Source organism: Vicugna pacos, chromosome 4, assembly GCF_048564905.1.
Source record: "Vicugna pacos chromosome 4, VicPac4, whole genome shotgun sequence".
NCBI classification, from domain to species: Eukaryota; Metazoa; Chordata; class Mammalia; order Artiodactyla; family Camelidae; genus Vicugna; species Vicugna pacos.
The window spans coordinates 2,341,684-2,361,905 of record NC_132990.1 but is presented as its reverse complement, the minus strand read 5'-3'; the positions used below and the strand labels follow the sequence as shown (position 1 = coordinate 2,361,905).

At 50.9% G+C, this 20,222-nt stretch overlaps 1 protein-coding gene and 1 long non-coding RNA gene across 5 annotated transcripts in view; one reads left to right on the top strand and one right to left on the bottom strand.

The window, feature by feature from the left end:
* Positions 1 to 880: 880 nt before the first annotated feature.
* On the bottom strand, positions 881 to 4,424 carry LOC116279971 (uncharacterized). 3 transcript variants are annotated; one of them, XR_012071814.1, is made up of 3 exons: positions 4,298 to 4,424; positions 2,386 to 4,144; positions 881 to 1,762 (listed from the first exon to the last, which is right to left on the bottom strand). It is a non-coding gene; the product is annotated as an uncharacterized lncRNA (long non-coding RNA). The 3 variants fall into 3 exon arrangements; XR_004189289.2 differs by having other exon boundaries at positions 2,386 to 2,444; positions 2,990 to 4,341; XR_012071813.1 differs by having other exon boundaries at positions 2,386 to 4,341.
* A 305-nt stretch (positions 4,425 to 4,729) lies between these two features.
* Positions 4,730 to 20,222, top strand: part of IPPK (inositol-pentakisphosphate 2-kinase) — a 49,625-nt gene continuing 34,132 nt past the window's right edge. For both annotated transcript variants that reach the window (XM_072959103.1, XM_072959104.1), the window contains exons 1-4: positions 4,730 to 4,863; positions 12,812 to 12,859; positions 14,877 to 14,972; positions 18,512 to 18,578. In XM_072959103.1, coding sequence (XP_072815204.1) covers positions 4,783 to 4,863; positions 12,812 to 12,859; positions 14,877 to 14,972; positions 18,512 to 18,578 — 292 coding nt within the window. In that variant the 5' untranslated portion in view covers positions 4,730 to 4,782. The remainder of the gene's footprint in view (positions 4,864 to 12,811; positions 12,860 to 14,876; positions 14,973 to 18,511; positions 18,579 to 20,222) is intronic.

Sequence of the window (20,222 nt, the reverse complement as noted above, 5' to 3'; positions counted from 1 at the left end):
TTTTTTTTCTTTTATCCCTTTGATATATTGGTCTACTGCCTTCTGGCCTTCAAAGTTTCTGATGGCAAACCTGCTGATACTTGGGGATCTGTTGTATGTGACAAGTCACTTCTCTCTTGCTGCTTTCAAGATTCACTCCGTCTTTGTCTTTTGACAGTTTATGTATTCATTTAAATCTGTACTACAGAAGTGTTACATGAATACATAATGAGTCAACAACATAAATGTTACAAGAAACTGCCATTCTTTCCTTCATTTCTCTGTCTCTTCCCAGATGGAAAAATTTCCGTTCCCTTCTGTGCATTTACACACACACACACACACACACACACGTTTGTTTCACTTAACCATAGACCCTGAATGTCTTTCATGTCAGTACAGGTCTAACTCACATTTTCTTACTGCCTGTGTAATTTTCAAGTATATCATAATTCAGTGTTTCTGGGATTCATCTGGGGAAGTTGTTAGAACATGGGCGGCTAAGCCCCCTGCAGGCCTTGTGCTGGGGTGGGTTGGTGCAGGCTGGGGCTATCCTGAGGTGTCCATATTGGGAACCAAGACCTGTCCACCACTTTTATGTTTGTACAAACATCCTGTGCATATCTTTGAGCACTGGAGGGAGGGTTTTGTAGGGTAATTTATAGGCATGGAAATGGGTCATCAGGGATTAGCTACAGCTACAATCTTTTTAATGATACGGCCAAATTTGGCTCCAACAATACAGATCCTCTCCCCCTAGAGTGCACACGTCCTGTCTGTCCCTTCTCCACCACCCATGTTAAACATGATGCAAAATTGCTTTTATTTTGCCAGTTTGATATATATTTTAAGATATATACTTATTTTAATTATTTAATGATGAAAGAAGCTGAACAATGAATGCCTTCCTCTTTGTATATTTTTTATTTTGGATTTTAGATTTACAGAAATGTTGCAAGATAGTGCCAAGTTCCCATATGCCCTTCCCCAGCTTCCCTCCACGTTAACATACCTAATTATGGTACATTTCCCAGAATGAAGAGATCAACATTGGTCCATTACTATTAACTAAACCCCAAATTTTATTTGGATTTTACCAATTTTCCCATGAATGTCCTTTTCTGTTCCAGCATCCTACATCATATTTAGGTATCTCACCTCCTTAGGCGCCTCTGGTCTGTCCATGTCTCCTATGACCTGGGCAGGCACCTGCAGAAAATCCTGGTCAGTTATTCTGCAAAATTTCCCTCAACTTGGGTTTGTCTGATGTTCTTCTAATGATTAGACAGGGATTATGGGGTGCAGGGGCGAACACCCTAGAGGTGAAGTGCCTTTCTCATCACGTTATGTCATATCAAGTGATACATGATATTACACGCTTCCTTCAAAAATAAAATCTGGTAAGGAATTCCAGATATACATAAAAATAGCAAGAATAGAATAAGTCCTGGGCTCCCAGTACCAGTGTTTTGCCACTCTGTTTCTGGATGGCTCTTCAACGTGGTTGGAAGATGAGTTTTCCATTTCATCTTCCTTCTTTTCTCTTCTCTTCTTTCCTTCCTTCCTCCCTCTCTCCTCTTCTTTTTCAAATAAGAAGACAACACTGGCTAGCCACGGCGAGAATCTAGCTGAGGCCTAGGTGGAGGAGCTTAAAGAATCCGGGCAAAGTGTCTTCGTGCAGGAGTCCCAGCTAACGAGGGCCTTTTGGTGTTTGCTTCACTTCCAGTTTTCACCTGAAGAGGGGACTGGTCCACCCCAGGGTACTCCAGCATTACTTAGGACTCTTTAGGATGAAAATAAAAGGAACCCAACTCAAATTATTTAGGCGAAAGAGAGAATTCAATGGCTTAGAGAACTGAAATCAACTGAGTTGGGCTCGACCCTCTGGCTCACTGTGTCCCCTTCCTTGTCACCTCCCAGCCATTTCCCCTCTGTTGCTGCCACCTGTGGTGCCCGGATGGCTGCTGGCAGCACGTGCTGGCCTCCCAGCTTCTCGCTCGCCCAGCTGCCGGTTCTCCCCACAGTCATTTCAGGGCAAGCCAAAGAAGGGAGCCTCACTGGGTAAACCTGGACAACCTCCCTGCACCGCAGACACCGATCACTGGGAACGTAATTCTTGACTGCCAGGCTGAAGGCACAAACCCAGCCTCGAGTCTGAAAATCAAGTTAAGTCAGACCAGTGGGCTGAATAAAGGAAAAGTTACTACCCCTAATAAAAACTGGGTTTGTGTTAAAAAAAAAGGAAGGGGGTGTGGATCCAGGGCATGAGAAACCCCATTCCTCTACTGTCCCCTTGCTCGTGTCTTTCTTTTCCAACCTTTCCTTTTGCCAGTCCCTGCAGATGAGCCCACTCTCCTTCATGTCCCTCACTGTCACCCCACCATAATTCTTTCCAAGTCCCTTTACCTGTAGCCAGTGGGGTATCACACTAGAGATGAGGTCAGTGTGGTCCACCTTATGAGCATCTGTGGAGAATTTTAAAACAATCACAAAATCAAAATTTAATCTTTTAAATAATCATACACTAGTAATTCTAATCCATGTCAGTGATAAAATGCTCCTTAAAAAAAGAAGCCAAGATATAGAAAATTTTCAGCACCACAGAGGCTTCCTTAAGGAAATGTTTTAATACTTAATAATCTGATCCCAATTCCCCATTCACAGATGCTGAGAAACTCAATCTCAGACATGTTTAGGGTCTCCTGGCCTTGTGGGGGGGGGTAGGAAGGCCTTCTCACCCTTTGTGGGTGCTCCCCTCCGCTTGGGGATTACTTACCTCTAGGAGTGGGCTGGTTCTGTCCCCATTTCTCAGCCACCCCTGGGGAGGGGCCTGAGCTACCTCCTACCGGGGCCAATCCTTTGGGGCCCAAGGTGGGAGAGATGCTCAAAGCTACTAGCTCATTTTCCTGACTCACCAGCTTCATTTCACTACTATTCTCAAGGCCTTGCCACGTGGTCTGAGCTGTTCTCAAAGTTGGGTCTGGAGGGGTTTCCTTGTTGAAGCACATACCTGAGGTTGGGTTTTCTTCATACACTTCCAACCAAAGCAATATATTCAGTGCAGAAGCAGATGTGAGACTCCAGCTATCTTCTGTGGAGTCAGACTTTAGAGAGATTTGCGAAAATGTAAAACGGCTGCCACTCTTCTCTATATTTGGGGGGAAATATAGCTACTTTTGAAAGGAGGTAATGTTTATTATTTTTAAGTGAAAGTGATTTTTAAAAATTTATAATATGGTAAACACAGACAGATTAAACCCATATTAGCAAAAGTTTTTTGAGGCCCTCAATCATTTTTAAAGAGTATAAAATGGTCTTGGAACCACTAATCTAATTTAATCTTCATAGCAGCTCCATGAAGTGATATCATCAGACCCATTTCAACAGTGAACAAACTAAGGCCCGGAGAAGGCAAGAGAGCTGTCCTCTGCTTCACTGCTGTTAAATGGCAAGGGCAGAATTCAAACCTCACGTTCAATAGTCAGTGAAACCTATTCCTCCTGTAGGCAGATAGTGTGGTGGTGGTGGTGGTGGTGGTGGTGCTACCCAGAGAGAAATAGAGGCATGGCTTTTATGACAAAAGAGGAAGCATTTTTGGCCTAAGCCATTTTGTGATCTAAATCCGGTCACGAGGTTTGCCCTTGAACAGGTCTCAGTAGTAATGATCTTAAGGGAACAAAAGAATAAACTGTTATCAGGCAAGAGAAATAACGGTAGTGAAGATAATATATCAGTAGTAAAGACTCAATTTTGTTTCAATGGTAAAGTTTAGACTGAAGCACTCAACCATCAGATCAGGTGGAACCTAAGGTATGATGTTGACCTTTCCTGACTCCCATGACTGCAATCAACTAAAGTTGGATTCTGTGACCACCCAAGCCCTTTCATCAATATGCATGTACCCTTAGCTTAAAAACGTTCCCAACTTTGCTATTTGAGGAGAAGCTGCTTTGGGAAAGCTCCCTGGTGTTGTCCTTACTTGCTGCAAGTAATCCTTCCTTCTCCCGCTCTTTGGCTTAGTTGTGCCCTTTGGTAGACACTCATCAAACGCAATTTTTCAGGTAATAACTCCGGCAAAAACGCCACTCGCCTCTCTGAGCCGCATTTCCTCATTTGTGAGGCGTGGACGACAATGTTTCTACCTCCTGGGACTACTGGGGTGATTCTACATCAGGTAAGGAGCAAATGATGATATTAGTAACCTCGTGAGTGAGACATGTATTCCATTCTACAGGAAAGGCCCAGGCGCGCGACTGAGCAGTCTCCAGCCTAGGGACGAGCCCCCTGCTTCCACCCCGCCTCCCACCTCCCCATCCACCTGGATCGGCCACTTCCCAGCTCCCGGCCCGCCTGGAGGCGCCCCTCGCCAGTCCCTGTGGGGCCCCTGGCTCCCAGCGCGCCAGAACCGCTCCACCCACAGCGCGCCTGGGTTGACATTCTCTGCCCAGCCAGTGCCGGCAACGAGGATCCAAGCTCCTCCCGTTTGCCCACTTCCAGCGCGCAGGCCTGAAACCTCCCTTCCGGTTCTCAAGTTAGCGCTCCGGAAGTGAGTCACTATGCCAGCACCTAGTCCGCCACAGTGGTCAATAGAGGAGAAGCGGGCCGCACCCGGAAGTTGCCCGGCTCAGCCATGGCCGCCTCCGGGGGCGTGGCTTCCGGCGGCCCGCGCCTGCGAGTCCGGCGGCTGGGTCCAGCGGCGGCAGCGGCTGACAGGCGCTCCTGCCGGGGCGGCGGCGGCTGGTGCCAGGCGAGCCAGCGACCCCCAGCTCGCGGCCCCGCGAGGCTCCAGGGCCGCACTGGGGGATGGACGAGGGGAAGATGGACGAGAATGAATGGGGGTACCACGGTGAAGGCAACAAGAGCCTAGTGGTGGCCCACGCGCAGGTGAGCGGTAGACTGTCGGCGCTGTTCGGGGCCCTCACGCTGCTCCTGGTGGGTTCTGCGTCCCCCAGCACCCTCTACCCGCGGATCGATTCCCCAGCAGCCCTCCCCCCGAGTCAATGGAGCGTCCCCCCAGTGTCACCGCCCCCTCCTCGTTAGTTCCGCGTCCCCCCAGCATCACCTCTCCGTCTGGCCGCTTCCGCATCTCCCCCTGTCACCCGTTTCGCCCAGGTCGGTTCCGTGTCCCTAGCTCTCTCCTTCCTCTAGATTGGTGGCTTGTCTTCCCAGCACTCCCCTCCCCCCAGATCGATTCCCCGTTTCCTCCAGTGTCACCTCCCTCTCCCGCCCCTGATCTGTTCCGTGTCCCCTCAACACCTTCCACCCCTACCTCACGCGGTGCCGCCTCCGACTGCCCACCTGCGGTGAGGCTGCCTGGGGTAGTCATAGGCAGGATAGAGGGTACGAGTGAGCTCTGGAGGAAGAAGCGAAGTGCTTGGGGTGCTGCTACCTTCCAGCACCGAGGAATTGCTGTTCTCCTGCTGCTATTGTTAATATTTGTGGAGCATTGCCAACAGGTTCTTCTCTAGAGTCTTTTAGAATTTAAAGAATTTCCCTTCCTTAATTCAGTGAGGATGAGAATTTCAGAGGGTGCAGGAAAGACTCTCAATGAGTTGAATCCAAGGAGAGGAGCCTTTGGATTTGTTGAAGGCCCAGATCTCTCTGACGTCTTGTTTTCTGATACAGCTAGGCAGGAATGTGGTGGGCTGGGGGAGGAGCGATAGGTGTCATTGATGGCTTAAAGAGCTTGGGAGTTGCAGTCACACGGAGCTGGGCGCTATTCCAGTTCCACCACTGCCTGGCCCAGGCTCAGTTTCTGCATTTGCAAAGTGAAACTACTAATAGAATCTCCTTTGTGAAATAGCTGGAAAGATGAGGTGAGTAGGAGCTGGACAAGTTATGCAAGTGCTATCATCCCCCTTGGACTCAGCGATTTAGAAGCTCTGACCTAGACCAGCCGCTCCTATGGGATGACGCGGCACTGGGTGATGCCCTGCTCTGTTGCTCCTGAGCTGGGGGCACTGGGGCAGCTGTAGGATAAGCTGCAGTCACCCAGGTGGCCCCTGCGTTCTGCTTTTGCATTTTGTTACCCATTAGCCCTGTTGGGAAACTGAAGAACTGAGACTACAGGCTTTGCTCAAGAACCTTAGATGAATTAATAATGACAGGGCTTACTTAACCTGAAGCCATTCATCTCTGTGCAGTCTGCTGGGCCCCATTGTGTGTCAAGGTCCGGCAAAGCACCGGATATTCCAGCATGAGTCTTTTTTGTTCGTGGGTTATTGTGGTGACTCCCTGCATCCTTCCACAATTCATCTTCCAATTCCTCAAGAAGATTGCATGGTGTATCTTCATTTTATGTAAAGCTAATTAAGGCTTCTTTTAGTGGGAGCTAATGTACTGAATTTCAAAAGTATGAAGGTGAAGGAGCAAGTTCCAGACTCAGGGTAAAAGGACACCAGGCCTTGGGCACTCAGGTGCCTTCGCCAGCATCCCTGATAAGCATATGTCAACTCTTCAGGGCAGCCAGCCCTGCCCTGGTTGCACAGCTCCAGTTGTCAGGGTTGTGTTTCTTTTTCATTTTCTTTTTCTTTTAAACCGAGTCATCAGACTACCTTGTGCCATTTCTCTTCATTCTGTGTTTTTACTCTAAATTCGCTTTACTATGCTCATTCCTACTTGGTGGATGTTAGCTCATCATTTGAATTCGAAGGCTGTCATTCCAAGTAGTCTTTTAAGAAAGCATTCCCACTAAGTGCAGGCGCTGAGTGAAGGGAGGACTGTGCCCCTTGGGTGTGGAGAAGCCTTTATACTTTGCCCGGGGCCTTGAGGACCAGGAAGGAGGAGAGAGCCCTGGAAGGCAGCTTTCAGGACCCTGCTGGGCCCAAGGGGAGGGTGGGTGTGTGTGTGAGAGTGGGACGGGAGAAGGTGGGTGAGTGAGAACAAGTGTTCCTGCCCCCATGGGTTGACTGTCCAGACCCATCTCATTCATTCTAAGATTGATGGTGGCCCTTGCCAGGTTTCTTTCAGATCAAGAGACGATCCCTTTCTTGGAGACAGCATCTTTTTTTTTCTTTATTTGTTATTAAAAAAATTTTTTTTCAGGGGAGGTAATTAGGCTTATCGGTTTATTTATTTTTAATGGAGGCACTGGGGATTGAACCCAGGACCTCATGCATGTTAAGCACGCGCTCTACGACTGAGCTACACCCTCCCCCCCATCATCTACTTTCGGAATCAAAAGATCCTTAAAAAGTGATGAGTCTGTCCCCTGTCCTTTTCATTGTCAGTCCCTTCAGCCCTCCAGTCTCAAGGGCAGGCATCTGCACGGAAAGAATATGGGATGAGACACAGACAGACAGACAGACAGACAACCTTCCGGGCTGGTGGGTTGGGAGACTTCCAGGAGCACAAGGCTTGTAGAAAATGGGGACTGGATATGGAGGAGCTAAGTGCAGGCTGACGGAGGACCGTGGTGTGGAGGTGTGCTCAGGGCTGGGCAGTAACAGGTGACAGTGGGAGACCCTGACAGTAGGCCAGTTCTTGAAAGGTTGCTGTCAGCTTTTCCAGTGGCCTGGTGTACAGCAGCCTTGGGTCCAGCCGTGCAGTTTAACCCTTTCCCAGACACTGGCCTGTGGCCCTGGCACCGACCCTCTGAGATGCCCCAAGGCTGTGGTCAGCCCAGCACTGTACTCTAGTGGGTGCCTGGTGTCCCTGGCATTGACCTTGTTGGGCGGGGGGTCTTGGGTAAGGGCATTTCCCTTGCGAGCATGTACTTTCCTTTCCTTACTGCAGCCTGGGGACACTGTCACTTGGTCTAGTGGTCGTGCCACACTTCTGTTCATGCTGAGTTGTGGTCACGATGCCCAGGGCTTCCCTCAACTGCTCTGTTGCCGAGTTGAATTTCTCTCCATGTGGTGTTGCTTTTACGTCTGCGCTGGCCCTTCTTCATCTCAATCTTCTTGTTTTTGGCTCTGCTTCCTGTCCTGTGAAGGTCACTGTAAGTCTGGTTTGTCACTTGATCTCTTAAGTGCCTCCACTGGGGGAGTCACTGAGGGCAGGCCTGGCAGAGAGTCCTCCCCAGACGCTGAGCTGCCCTCCAGCTGCCCTAGCCCCTGAGGTGCGGGGCAAGTGGGCGCCCACTCTCTTTATCACACTAAACTGTCGTGACCTTTGCCTTCTCATTCACAAAGGTAACGTGAAAGACCCACCAACTGAGATCTTTTATCAAAAGTCCTTTCCTGATACTGCAGTAAGCTTCGGATCGGGCTTCAGGTCCTTTCTGCAATTGTTTTCATGCCCTGCGGTGCTTGTCTGGGTCCTGAAGATGTGAGGTTCAAGCAGTCAGGGGCTGTCTGTTTCTCTTCTTGTCTTGTCTGTTTCAGGACTTCTAGTTTGTAGATCATGCTTGTTGGAAGCAATCAGAGTTGTTCTGTTTCTCGTTTTGTTTTTGTTTTGTTTTTAAATATAGCATATCCCCAAGTCCCGGGATAGTGTCTTATTTTTCCTCCTGTATCTAGTTAAAATAGTCCTAGTGTTTTGTGCCCTCTAGCATTTTTTTTAAACAAGTAACTTATTCTGTGTTTGAGACTTGTAATGATATTTATACAGCCTGATACAGCTGATGTGACTTCTTTCTTGGTGATGTCTCGTCCGGGACCTCTGCCTGTAGCCCTGTCTTTATTCTTGGGATCGCCTGCAGGTGACTGGTTAGGATTATTTCCAAAGTATGTTCCCTTTGCTGGTTTCCAGTCCCTGCCTCAGTGAGCGCTGAGCTCTGCCTTTCCGGCACGTGGCCGTCTGCCAGTCTAAGCCCGGTATCCTGAGGTGGCATGGTCACTTCCTCGCCCCAATGGCACCTTCCATCTCCTCAGTCAGGACAGCAGCTGCCCCTTTTACCAGAAAGGGAACAGTAAGGAAGGTTTCTGTGTCTGTTACAGGAGGATGAGACGGCAGCACCGGGTCACCCACCTCTTGGTGTGTGTTTGGACATCTGCCCTGTGGCTGTGATGTGGCCTTGGAGGGCCTGGGGTCCTTGAAAGCTCTCCTCAGACGTGCACGCTGCTCTGTGACACCCTCACTGTGTGTTCCATGCACTTGTAGTTTGTCTTTACAGATCATTCTGCTTCTCTTCTGGCTGTTGGATCTTTCCATCCCTTCGGGACCATCTGAGCACCTCTTCTGCCGCAGCCTCTGCGTGCCCTGCGCTGCAGTGTCACCTGGGCTTATCCCTCCACTGTCCCGTCTCCCGTCTCGCGACCTGCATCTGTGTCTGCTTCAGTCCTGTGGCGGCCGTAGGTCTGGACGGGCACTGTGACCTGGGAAGGAAAGTGTCCTGCCCAGTCCAGGCAGCTGCTGCCCCGCCTGTGGTCCCCACCTCCCGGCGGGCCTCCCTTCGGAGCCCTGGGCTCCTGTCCTTGAGATGTCTCACTTCACCCGGCATCTGTTCTGTCTGAGGCTGCCGGCCCAGCACCGTGTCGTACCCCTTGTCCGTCTTACCCCGCCGTGGGCCCTGGGGGGTGTTTCCGGTCATGTCAGCAGAGGCAAGTGACTTGGCCCAGTATTCTGTCACAGGTGTTGCGGTGGAACCCGGCTGGGTCCGGCTGGGGCACCTCACTGAGAAGCAGGGCTGAGCCGTTTTGGGACGTCTAGGGTGGCACCCAGGGGTCGATTCCTTCTGTTGTTGTGTTTGTCTGTCTCCCTTTCCCTTGAAAGTCGCCAGAGCTCTGCTTCCCTGGAGTCTCCTTGCGGCCGCATGCTAGGTCATCTCCCAGTCCGAGTGGAAGGCCAGCCCTGGGCTTGGCCTCCAGCGAGGCTGCAGTGACTGATCATTTTTCACCTCATCTTTGCCAAGAGGCCCTGGATTCTTAATTCCACCCACAGGTTTCCTCCCTTGGGCTTCACATGGGCAGATGACCCTCTTACTATATTGTTTTTGTGGTCTTTTATTTTTATTTCATACCAATTATTGCTTCCTCCCTCTGCCCCAGAAAATATAGAATATTAGAAGGAAGAAAATAAAAAACACCCAATAGTTCCCTACTAAGAAATTAATGTTTGTTAACACTTGGTGTATTTCTTTCTAGTGTATGCTTTTATTGGGGACTTAAGAATTCTGCTTTTGTTTTCTGCCTTTTCCTTAACCCTACAGCATAAACATGTAGATCATTGCTCACACGCGTGTTCAAGGCTTCCGTGCACTGGGGCGGACAGAGTTCTTGTGCTGTCAGACGTTCACATGGCTGTTTCAGAGCTGCTGTGAGCCAGCCTTTGCTGATGTCTTGGTGTTTTGACGACTTGGGCGAGTCCTCGGAGTGGATCAAAGGAGCATCTCCTAGGCTCCTCGGGCACACGCGCGACATGCCAGTCCACCCCCACCCCCAGCCCCACCCTGGCCTGGGACCCTCACGAGCCCTGAATGCTTCCTGCTCCTTTTATAAGTGACAAGTTGTACCCTTAGCTTTCTACGTTTTGAGGTTGTGTCATGTGTGTATGTGTTTATATGTGTCATTCCTCCGTCCACTGCCTTTTTCAGCGTGTTAAAATCTTTACTTTTCATTTAGTGTTCTGAGGTATGAGAGGTATCCTTAAGGGCAGAAAGATTGTGGCCCCAGCCTGAGATCCCCTGCCCTGCTTTGGTGAGGAGCTGCCTCCACCCCGGACTGTGCAGAAACCCTAAATAATCCCCTCTTCTTGGTCTCCCCTCTTTTCTCTTTACTTTCTTAGCATTTTATCCTAGACTCTAAGAAGAAGGTACGTTTTAAACATCTGGTTTCAGATATTCAGTTTCAAAGGAAAGAAGTTGCTTCCTTCACAGCTGGTTAAGACCTTGTGAGCTGGCAGGGCCCTGGTGCTTACCAGCTTAGGTGCTGGTTTCGGCTCCTTCGCGGGAACCTCCCCGTGGGTGGCTGCCTTCGTCCCGCTCCACGCCGTGGGTGGCCCTTGGACTCACCGTGTGTTCGTGCCAATCAGGGCTGGTGAGGTTGACTTCCCACCCGTTCTGTACTGTCCACTTGAAGGGATGTTGCCTGGTCCCATGGCCGGCAGCCATGGCATGACCAGCCCGACCTGGTCAGACCCTCACGAGGGACAGTTAACACTCTCCATCCAGAACTGGTGCGCCCACCGAGTTACTCATGTTTGTGACTGGCCTTCGGGGCTGACACTGAAGCTCCTGTGGGGCAGGTGGGCAGTTTCTGGTGTCAGTTTTGAGTGATAAGTGGGGCAGTAGAGAATGTGGTTTTCCCTGAAGCAGACACAACATGACACTCAGAATTTCTCAGTGAGTCTTGAGAAACAGTGGAGCCCATGTGAGGGGGGAGTGTACTTTTAGTGGGGCTGAGTTTCTGGGAAGTTACCTAGAAAGGGTTTCTGCATGCCAACTTCTCTTTCTCCTTGAATTTTGATGGAATCCTCGGCCAGGTGATATCTGTGGTCAAATATTGATGTCTGCCCTGATTTGGGAGGGACTGGGGCATGTGCATGCCCTCGACTTCGGCTTTCTCAAGCCTGGGCTTGGATGTCTGGGATTTTGAGAGGAGTGTATGGCATCTGAGTGGGGCAGGAGGTACCGGGGGGCTGTTGGCTAAGGAAACGGATCTGGTCTCTGTGGGCTTTCCTTGCTCTCAGGCATGTTTTGGTTTCTAAAGCTACACCTTCTGAGTGTCTTCAATCGCCAGCCCCTCTCGCCCCACCCAGTGCTCCAGACAGTGGCTGGCCTCCTCCACCGCCACCCTCCTCCTCCTGCTCACTGCTTCTCTCTGGGCACAGCCCTTCTTCCGACCTCAGCTCTTCCTCCTGGAACTCCCTGTCTCCGTGGGAATGGTTTCTGATGTTGTCCAAGTGGAATTAACTTCCCAGGTTACCAAGCTTCCACAACACATCCAGGTCACATGAGAATGGCCATCAAAAAGCCTGTACTTGTTTAAAAAGTTATTTTTTTCTTACATTCTTGTAACGTATGTTATATGAACATGGTAAAAAATTGGAAAACCCAAATAAGCAGAACTTTTGAAAAATAGGTTCCCCAGTTGATACCTGGACATGTGGTTACCTGTTCTGGAGCCTTTTCTGACATTTCCTACAAACTCAGCATGCACATACTTTACTTAAAATTTTTTATTTTACAAACTTTAAAAAATGAGGACAAACCTACAGAAAAGTGGTCAGATTATAAGGATACATACGGCTTGATTATCACAAAATACGTGGACCCATAGTCCCACAACCAGTCCCTTCTAGAACCTTTCTCAGGGACCATCCCACCTGCCTGAGAGCTTAGTCTTACCCGTTTTTGGATTTTACATAAATAGCACTGTATCTGTACATAGTTCTTTAATACACACATACACATGTATGTGTATATATTTATATAAAAATGGGTTCATTCTATAAGTCCTATTCTGTAATGTTTTCATTTATCAGTAGTTGATGACTGTCTATAAATATGGATCTCCCTTATTTTCTTGTAAATGATGGCACAGTATTCCACGGTCTAGAATGTGTCCCTCTGTGTTTAACCATCCTACTGTTGTTGGACATTTAGGTCGTTTCCGTTTCATTTGGAATGATAAACAGGACTTTTATATGCAGTAGCTAAAATCTTCTGGGCATCTGCAATTATTTCCTTAAGAGAGATTCCTGGGAGTGGGCTGACTGGGTCAGAGGGCACAGGTTTTTCCTTTGCTCTGTGGCCCCCGGTGTGTCTTCATGTGGCCTGGTACCAGCCCCCACCTCCTCCCCGAGTCCAGATGGAATTAATTTCCCAGGTAGTGGGGGTTCCTGGCCCAGTGGGCTGCCTCCAGTCTCTGCACTGCTGAGGACCAGTCCTTCGCAGCCGCTTGTCCCCAGGCTTTGGGTGGCACTAATCAGATTTTGTTTTATTTTCCAATAGCGTTGTGTGGTGCTTCGTTTTCTGAAGTTTCCTCCAAATAGAAAGAAGGTAAGATAAGTGGATTTGCCACCCAGCCATTAAAAGAATTATTTAAGAAAACTTTGATTTTTTTTTTCTGATGCAGAAGCGTTAATGCTAATTTTGGAAATTTGAATATGACACAAGCATTCAGTTCCCGCAGAATCCAGCGCTTTGACCTGCTGGGGTCACTATGGGTCATCTTGGTGAATCCCTGGGTACTGAGCCAGGAGCCTCCGGTCCAGCTCAGAGAGCCCCGCTTGTGGCTGGGAAACCCAAGGGCCAGGTCTTGGCTTTGCCATGGTGATTTCCTAACACTCTGCTGCCTCAGTTTCCCCATCTGTGGGACTGTATCTATGAAAATGAAATCTGTAATGCTGTGGGAAGCGGTGTTGCAAGCCGCAGCAGGCAGTTCAGATGGAGCACTGGGTTTCTGCTTGCTGAGTCGTCCGAGAACAGTACTGCGGACACCTTCGGAAAGCCATGCCCGCTGACCACTGACTTGCAGCGTCTGTCCCTCGAAGTGGGATGTCACTGTGGTGTTTATCCAAATCTCAGTGATCGCAGGGTCAACATGGAGTAGCCCTGCTGGAGTCTTTCCTCTTTCACGGTCCTGGAGGGAGGGAAGGAGGTACAGAGGTGGGGTGTGAGCATCGGCTCTTAGCTTAAAACGGGAGAAAAGGCAGGAGCTGCAGGGCACTCCCCACTTAGTGGGACAAGACCAGTGTTCGTCCTGGTGGGTGGGAAACTGGGCTCAGGATCCGGGTGTAGGAGGGATGAGTCACACACCCCATCAGAAAAGGAGGTGTGGTGGATGGCTGCTGGGTGCTGGTGGCAGCTGATTATGCAAATGAAGGGCACCCTTGGAGGATAGCTTCCTAGGAAGTGAAGAGGGCACTGTGGGAGAAAGCGAGGGGCAGCCGTCGCAGTGGGGCTGCAGTGAGATCCCGGGACAGTGTGGTCAGCACAGAGAAAGATGGCACAGGATGGGAGGGTGCAGCTGCCGAAGAGAACTGTGCAGCGTGGTTCTGTTTCTGCAGAATCCAAGTGGAAACTAGGCACATCTCGGAGATTCCCTCCAGCCCCCCTCCCCTCCCCCTCCTTCCCCACTCAGAGTCTGCAGAACCAGGGCCAGCGTTTTCTGGATGGGCCAGCGTTTTCTGGATGCCTCTGTTTTCAGTTTTCCCTGTTTAGATTTATTGAGGCAATGTCTTCCAAGGCAACAATTTGCCTTTCTTTATTATGTAAATGGCACAATGTGCCGCCAGCTGCATTGTTTGTGGGGAATGTGTGTGTTAATTTTGCTGACAAGAAGAGCTTTTTGTTGGAAGCTCTGTGGTCACAGCTCTCCGGAGCCACTGTGTGCACTCTGGGGTTTTTGTCCAGCTTCATGCTAACTCAGTAGTCCCCCAGATGCGGGCCATGGTCTGCATGTGTTACGGACCTCCCCAGAGCCTGAGCCATGTGTCAGGCACCTGTCAGCCTGCCCTCGAAGAAGAAAGCCCTCTCGCTCCTGAGAGAGACCTGCAATCAACCCTTTGGGTCAGAGTGAGAAACACAGGACTGATTTTCTGTCTTCCCCAAATCTCAGTTTATTGACTCTTTAAGAACCTCTGTGGAGAAAATATTCTATTTCTACCTTTAGAGACTGAAGAGTAAAATCTAAATATCTAGTGATTTTTGGATGGGAGAGATTTTCAAAGTCATTCCTCAGAAGATGTGCACGGGCTGCTGGTAGAATCCACGTGTGTTCCTGGTGGGGAGGGAGGCTGGGGGCACAGATACGGTTCTCAAACTGACAACTTCAGAATCACACGGGACCTGGGGAGAACGCAGATGTGGGCCTGGGGGACCCTGGGGACAGGAGCTCCAGTGATTCTGGCAGCCTCCATGGTGAGGCTCCCCTTCCTCCAAGTCCAGGGCCAGTGGCTTCTTTTCATGGCCGCATGTACGGCGGCCCTGTATGTGCCGGGGGCTCATGGTGATATCAGAGTCCACTTTCTGGGGGTCCTGGTCATTGAGGTTTTCTTGTCCTTCTCTTTTACAGACCTCGGAAGAAATATTTCAGCACCTACAGAACATAGTGGACTTTGGCAAAAATGTCATGAAAGAATTTTTGGGGGAGAACTATGTTCATTGTGGGGTAAGTGATTTTTTTTTTAACAGTCTAAATTCACACACATGTTCTATACCAACAACCAATCAAAGTACCGACTTACCAATTACAGCCTGGAAGTTTGTGCTTAAAGATAACCCTTCGCGTTACAGAGTTTCTAGGTAGTTTTCTCATTTGTTGCTCTGTGAGGTAACACAGCAGGCAGTGCTGTTCCCCTTTTCTAGCTGAGAAACGTGAGGTTCAGAGATTCTTTGTCAGACCCTCACTTGCCAGGACCCCTGGTCTCCACCGATCTGCCCTCATGGAGGCATTTGGCTTGGTGAGAGCTCTCCAGTGAGGTCCAGGCAGCATCACTGAGCCCTTTGCCTCTGGTGGGCATCTTTGAGCAAGGTAGGGAGGAAAGGGGGCCCGCATGCTGGGAGATGTGACCCGGGCTTGTGGGAGGGCCCAGCTGAAGCCCACGTCAGGTGATGGCCTCTGCCTGCGGGTGGTCTGCACTGCTGGCTTTTTCTGGTCTCGGTAACCGAGAGGAGAGCCTGTTACAGGTGAGGTCTGCTGTTCGGACACTTGTGGAGGGGGCAGCATAAGAAGCCGCAGTGGAGTGGCCCTGCGATCCTAGCTGAACCCTCGAGGTGGCCTCGGGCCGTGCCTGGGACAGCCATTCTTGCATCTCAGCTTTGATCACCGCTGCTTCTCTGCTTCTGCTGGCCTTGCTGCTTGTCTTAGATCAGGGCCCTGAACAGACTAGCAGGTTTGTCATTTTGAACAGAGAGAGCACTACCTCTATTTTGGAAATTCTGTCCCTGTGTTCTGAGAAAACCAGTGCTAAGGAGGGTGAGTGACAGTTCCTTTGAAGCTCAAGGATCACCTGGCAAAGTAGAATTTAAATGGCTTTGACAGCAAAGCATCCTCTAGGAGGGTCCTTTGACCCTGCCGTGGGTGGTGCTGCGTTGGGACCCTTGGGCTGCAGTCTTCATGAAGGCTGGGGCCAGGGATCCTCTTCCAGGGTGGCCCAGAGCCATGGAGCTCATGGTGTGGTACCGGCCGTAGCCCAGGGGCCTCCGCCCTCCCAGCGTGGACTCCTGCAGACCCCCGAACCTCCCTGTGACTTGGCCCTGGCTCCCCCAGCACGTGATCTGAGAGGTGTCCGGGACACGGCCTGTCTGGAAATTGTGTCTGTCGTTTCCACGGCCTCCTGGTGGCTTCACAGGTCAGCCCTAGGCTATGTGGGACTACCCAGGGGCAAGGGTCACTGGGACCATCCCGTGGGCTGGCACGTACCACCCCTAATGAGGTCCCCAGCTGTCCCGGTGAGCTGTGAAAGCCTGAAACAGCCTGGCTGTGAGAGTCCGAGTCTCTGAGCTGTCTGTGTGCTGGGTGCCACCTGCTTCCTGGCTTGGATGGTGTCTGACTAAGCGCAGGTGTGCCAACTCCCAGCTTCCTTCTTGGGGAGAGAACATGTTTGTCTGGCCAAGTGGGAGTGTTTCTCTGCCTCAGAGCACTTGGGGGCTCTAGATTTTTCTTCCAGGAAGGACCAGCGTTGAAGAAGGAGGGGGCAGAGCTTAGGATTCCAGTCAGCGCCAGCCTAGCAGGTGGGAACTGCATCTGGGTGTCCCCTCCCAGGGCCCAGGGCGCGTTCTGGCTCCAGGCTTGGTTCTGTTTGTCTACAGTGGATGGGGCTCTGGGCATGTGAATTGAGCCCACAGGGGTCACATTCCAGGAATATCCGTCCCGTTGACCTTCGTCCTCTGCATGGAGGCCCTGCCAGGGTGAAACACAACCTGCTTTTCCTGCAGGTGATTGTCGTGTCAAGAGAGGACCGCCACTCAGGCCTGGCGCAGTCCAAATGTGGGGTACGGAGCGCATCTCTGGCCCGCACAAGACCGTGTTCAGGCAAAAGTCAGCATGTGTAAATGGTGCTGTTTTCTCTGACTGATGTCATGAGCTAGGTGAAATGGAGCCCTGATGAGTGCCTCCCTGCTCTGTGTCCTGGGACAAGACCTGTCTAGCCCAGCGGTCAGAGAGCAAAGCTCAGACAGCGACAGACACACCCCTCGTGCCTCTGCCGCCTCCGGCCCCGCGGAGTTGGTTTGGGGACTAGTCTGGGCCGGCATTCTCGTGAGCTGGAGGTGAGGAATGGGGAAGAGGCTGCACCCCTTGTGCCTGCAGGTGTTTGTGTCTTAATTACAAGGGGCAGTTGAGAGCCTGATGGATTTTAGAAGGTTCGTCTCCCTTCCTGAGGTTGGATGCATTGGGCAGCTGGGACTTCGCATTTGAACTTGACGTGGGTGAGGGGATGCTCTTCTCCTGAGGGAGCTTCTAGAAGACGGGGGCCCCCTCCAGGCTGGCAGTCCTTTGTCCTCCTCTGCAGCTGTTCCTTCATCCCCTCCAGGGCAGATGCCTGTGAGCAGGGAAGCTGGTAGGGCCACGCCTTCCAAGTTACACGGTTTGTGAGAGCAATTCTGTGGTCTTAATTATAATTCATCCTAGGTTAATACTTGGTGCAGGTGCTGGCCGAATGCCCTGCTGACGATCACTGTCTTTCCAGAGAGCTGTCTGTCTGTCAGGCAGGATGGCATGGTTCACACTGGTTCATGGATCTACTCAAGGGCTAGTAAATGCGGTGTGTGGACCTGAGACGTGTGTGTGGCTGCTGTGAGCCACAGCCTTGCCCTCGTGGTTGTGCAGGACCAAGGGCGTTTCCTTGAGTGAGGATCTTGATGCAATCAGTTCTGTGTCTTTCTCGCGCAGCACCTGTAATTTGCCATCTGGACGCTTCATATTTTTGGCTTCTTTAAAGTGGAGTGAGAACTTAGATTTTTGTGGGACGACCTCCTTGGCAGGGCAGCGAAGGGCCGTCTTGGGCACGTTCCTGTGACAGGGCAGTGATGGGCTGCCTCGGGTATGGCACGTGAGTGGACAGGATCGCCACATTCTCATTCTAGGCAGGACTCTTGCATCCCCTTGGGATTTCTTGAGAAGTCAGAATTCTGCAGCCCTGGAAATACCTGGGGAAGGTGGTGAGCAACGTGGATTACATACAGACTCTTAGTCTGGGAGACTGTAACAGCAAGGTGGAGAGAAGTTGCTCCTTTGCTTTTTGCCCGAACGCACCAAATCTTGGCCATCCTGAGTCCCGTGGCTGGTGGGCACCCAGGACGCCTCACCCAGAGACTAATACTCAGTCAGACCCCTTTCCTGGAGGTGCTTCTCAGGCAGGACTGTCTGAGGAGAGAGCTGTGAGGAGCTGTGTGCCGGCAGAGGACTGCCTCAGGCCCCTCCTCTGTGGTCCACGGGCACGTGGGGACAGAGGAGGAGCTGTGTGAGGAGGGCTCTGTAGAGACCTTAGTGCACAGAAATGTCAGTGTCTCTGCTTAATCTGGGCATGTCATTAAAATAACAAATCAGCCTTTATTCCTAAAGCCCCCACACTGATTATTTTTTTAAATGCAGTGAAATATACATGACAAAAGTTACTGCCATTTTTCAGTGTGCATTTCTGTGACATTGAGCGCATTCACATTGTTGTGCAACCCACCCGGAGCATTTCTTCTTTGTTCTTACAGGAAGTCGTTCAGCTGCCTTTAGAGTTTGTGAAACAGCTCTGTTTGAAGATACAGTGTGAAAGACCAGGTAAGGGTTTCTAACTTGCAGATTTATAATACTCAACTTGAAAAGTGTTTGATACTATTACTCATGGTAGGGAGACAGAGTTTGTAGGAATTCTTTGGCCAGGAACTTCATTACGAGGGGTAGACCTCCTAGGAATACAGTTCTGGGTGTCAGGTATGAAGGTCACCGCAGGGAATACGTGACCAAGAACTAATTAATAAAAATAAAACTGCATTTGGGAGCAGAGGGGGAACTGAAGGAGTTGGGGGAGACTTAGGGAAGGGAAGGCAGGCCATGGAGGGCTGGAGGAGTCCAAAGGACAACCGGAGTAGACCAGAGCCGCAGGGGTCCTAGAGGGGTGGCAGTTCTGCGGACCTTCTCCCAGAAGCTGGCACCACCCAGCCTGCTTATCCTCCTGAGATGAGGTGAGAGAATTGAATTTTTGTACCTCTCCTGTTACCTCTCGAGCTTCCCCGCATCACCATGGATGCCTTCCCCCATCCCCTCCTTGACCTTTCCCCGCCCCTCTTCACCCCATCACTACACATACCTTCCCCATGACCTCACACGTTTCCTCCTCAACACCTCACGTACCTTCTCTACCCTCGCTTGCTCGTGGCAGTAAAAGCACTAACCATGTCACTGTCAGAGGCAAGGTGTGAAATCTATGCTGTTGAGGGAGGCAGTGCCTCCTCCTGTCGCTCAGCCGGGCAGTCGGGGTGTGCAGTGAGCCAATATACAACTTCTTCCATGTTTGATTAGGACAAACAATGAAAGAAAGGAAACAGGACACTGCGCCCTGGAGTCCCCGGTTTGGGGAGCAGGGAGGAGCAGGCCTGGATGTGTGGGAAGGGCCGATGAGGGGCAAGAGGCAGCAGCCTTGCTCTCAGCCTGGACTGTGTCTTGGCTCTGTTGTCCTTAACCAGACAAGGACAGACGGAGACCTGCTGTGGTTTCACCATCTCGCTTCTCAGCCTCTCAGCATCATTAGTTCTGTAATCAGCAGTTACACCACGTAAGAGTAATAAGGCTGTCCCCTGTTGTAATAATGCCTCATAGCCAGCCTCGTTATGTGGAAGGAGGAAAGGTGACTTCTCCGGGGACCTAGAGGCCCTTTCTTATGTGACTGTCTACCACGTAGCCTTCAGCAGGAAGTGCGAGGAAATGTTGGTGTTTGAGTGTTCTGGAGGAAGCTTTACAAGGAAGGTGCTACTGCCTCCTTCTCCTCTGAGCTCCTAGGTTAAGGGGGTCAAAGAATTGGGAGGCACTTCCTAAGATCACCCTCACTTCTAACTGCATGTTTGGGGGGTCTCCGAGACCAACCTCAAGTCTGATAATTTGCTAGAAGGGCCGACAGAACTCATGCTTATGGCTCATCACAGCTAAGGGCCAGATTAAAGCCAGCTGAAGGAAGACACGTCAGGGTTTTTGCTGGGACTTGGGCATACAGACACAGGTGACCACCTGTGTGGCCGCCCTCAGCCTCCAGACCCTCTGGAGGTCAAGCTGATACGACAGGGCTCAACCCCTCGCCGTGAATCCCAGTGTCCCACTCGCGTCACTCTGGGTCCCCAGGTAAACTCCTCAGGCAGGACATTCCAAGGCCTAGAGGGGACCTCCCAAGGCTGATCCTTCCCCGACAGGAGTCTGCCGAGTTACTGCAGC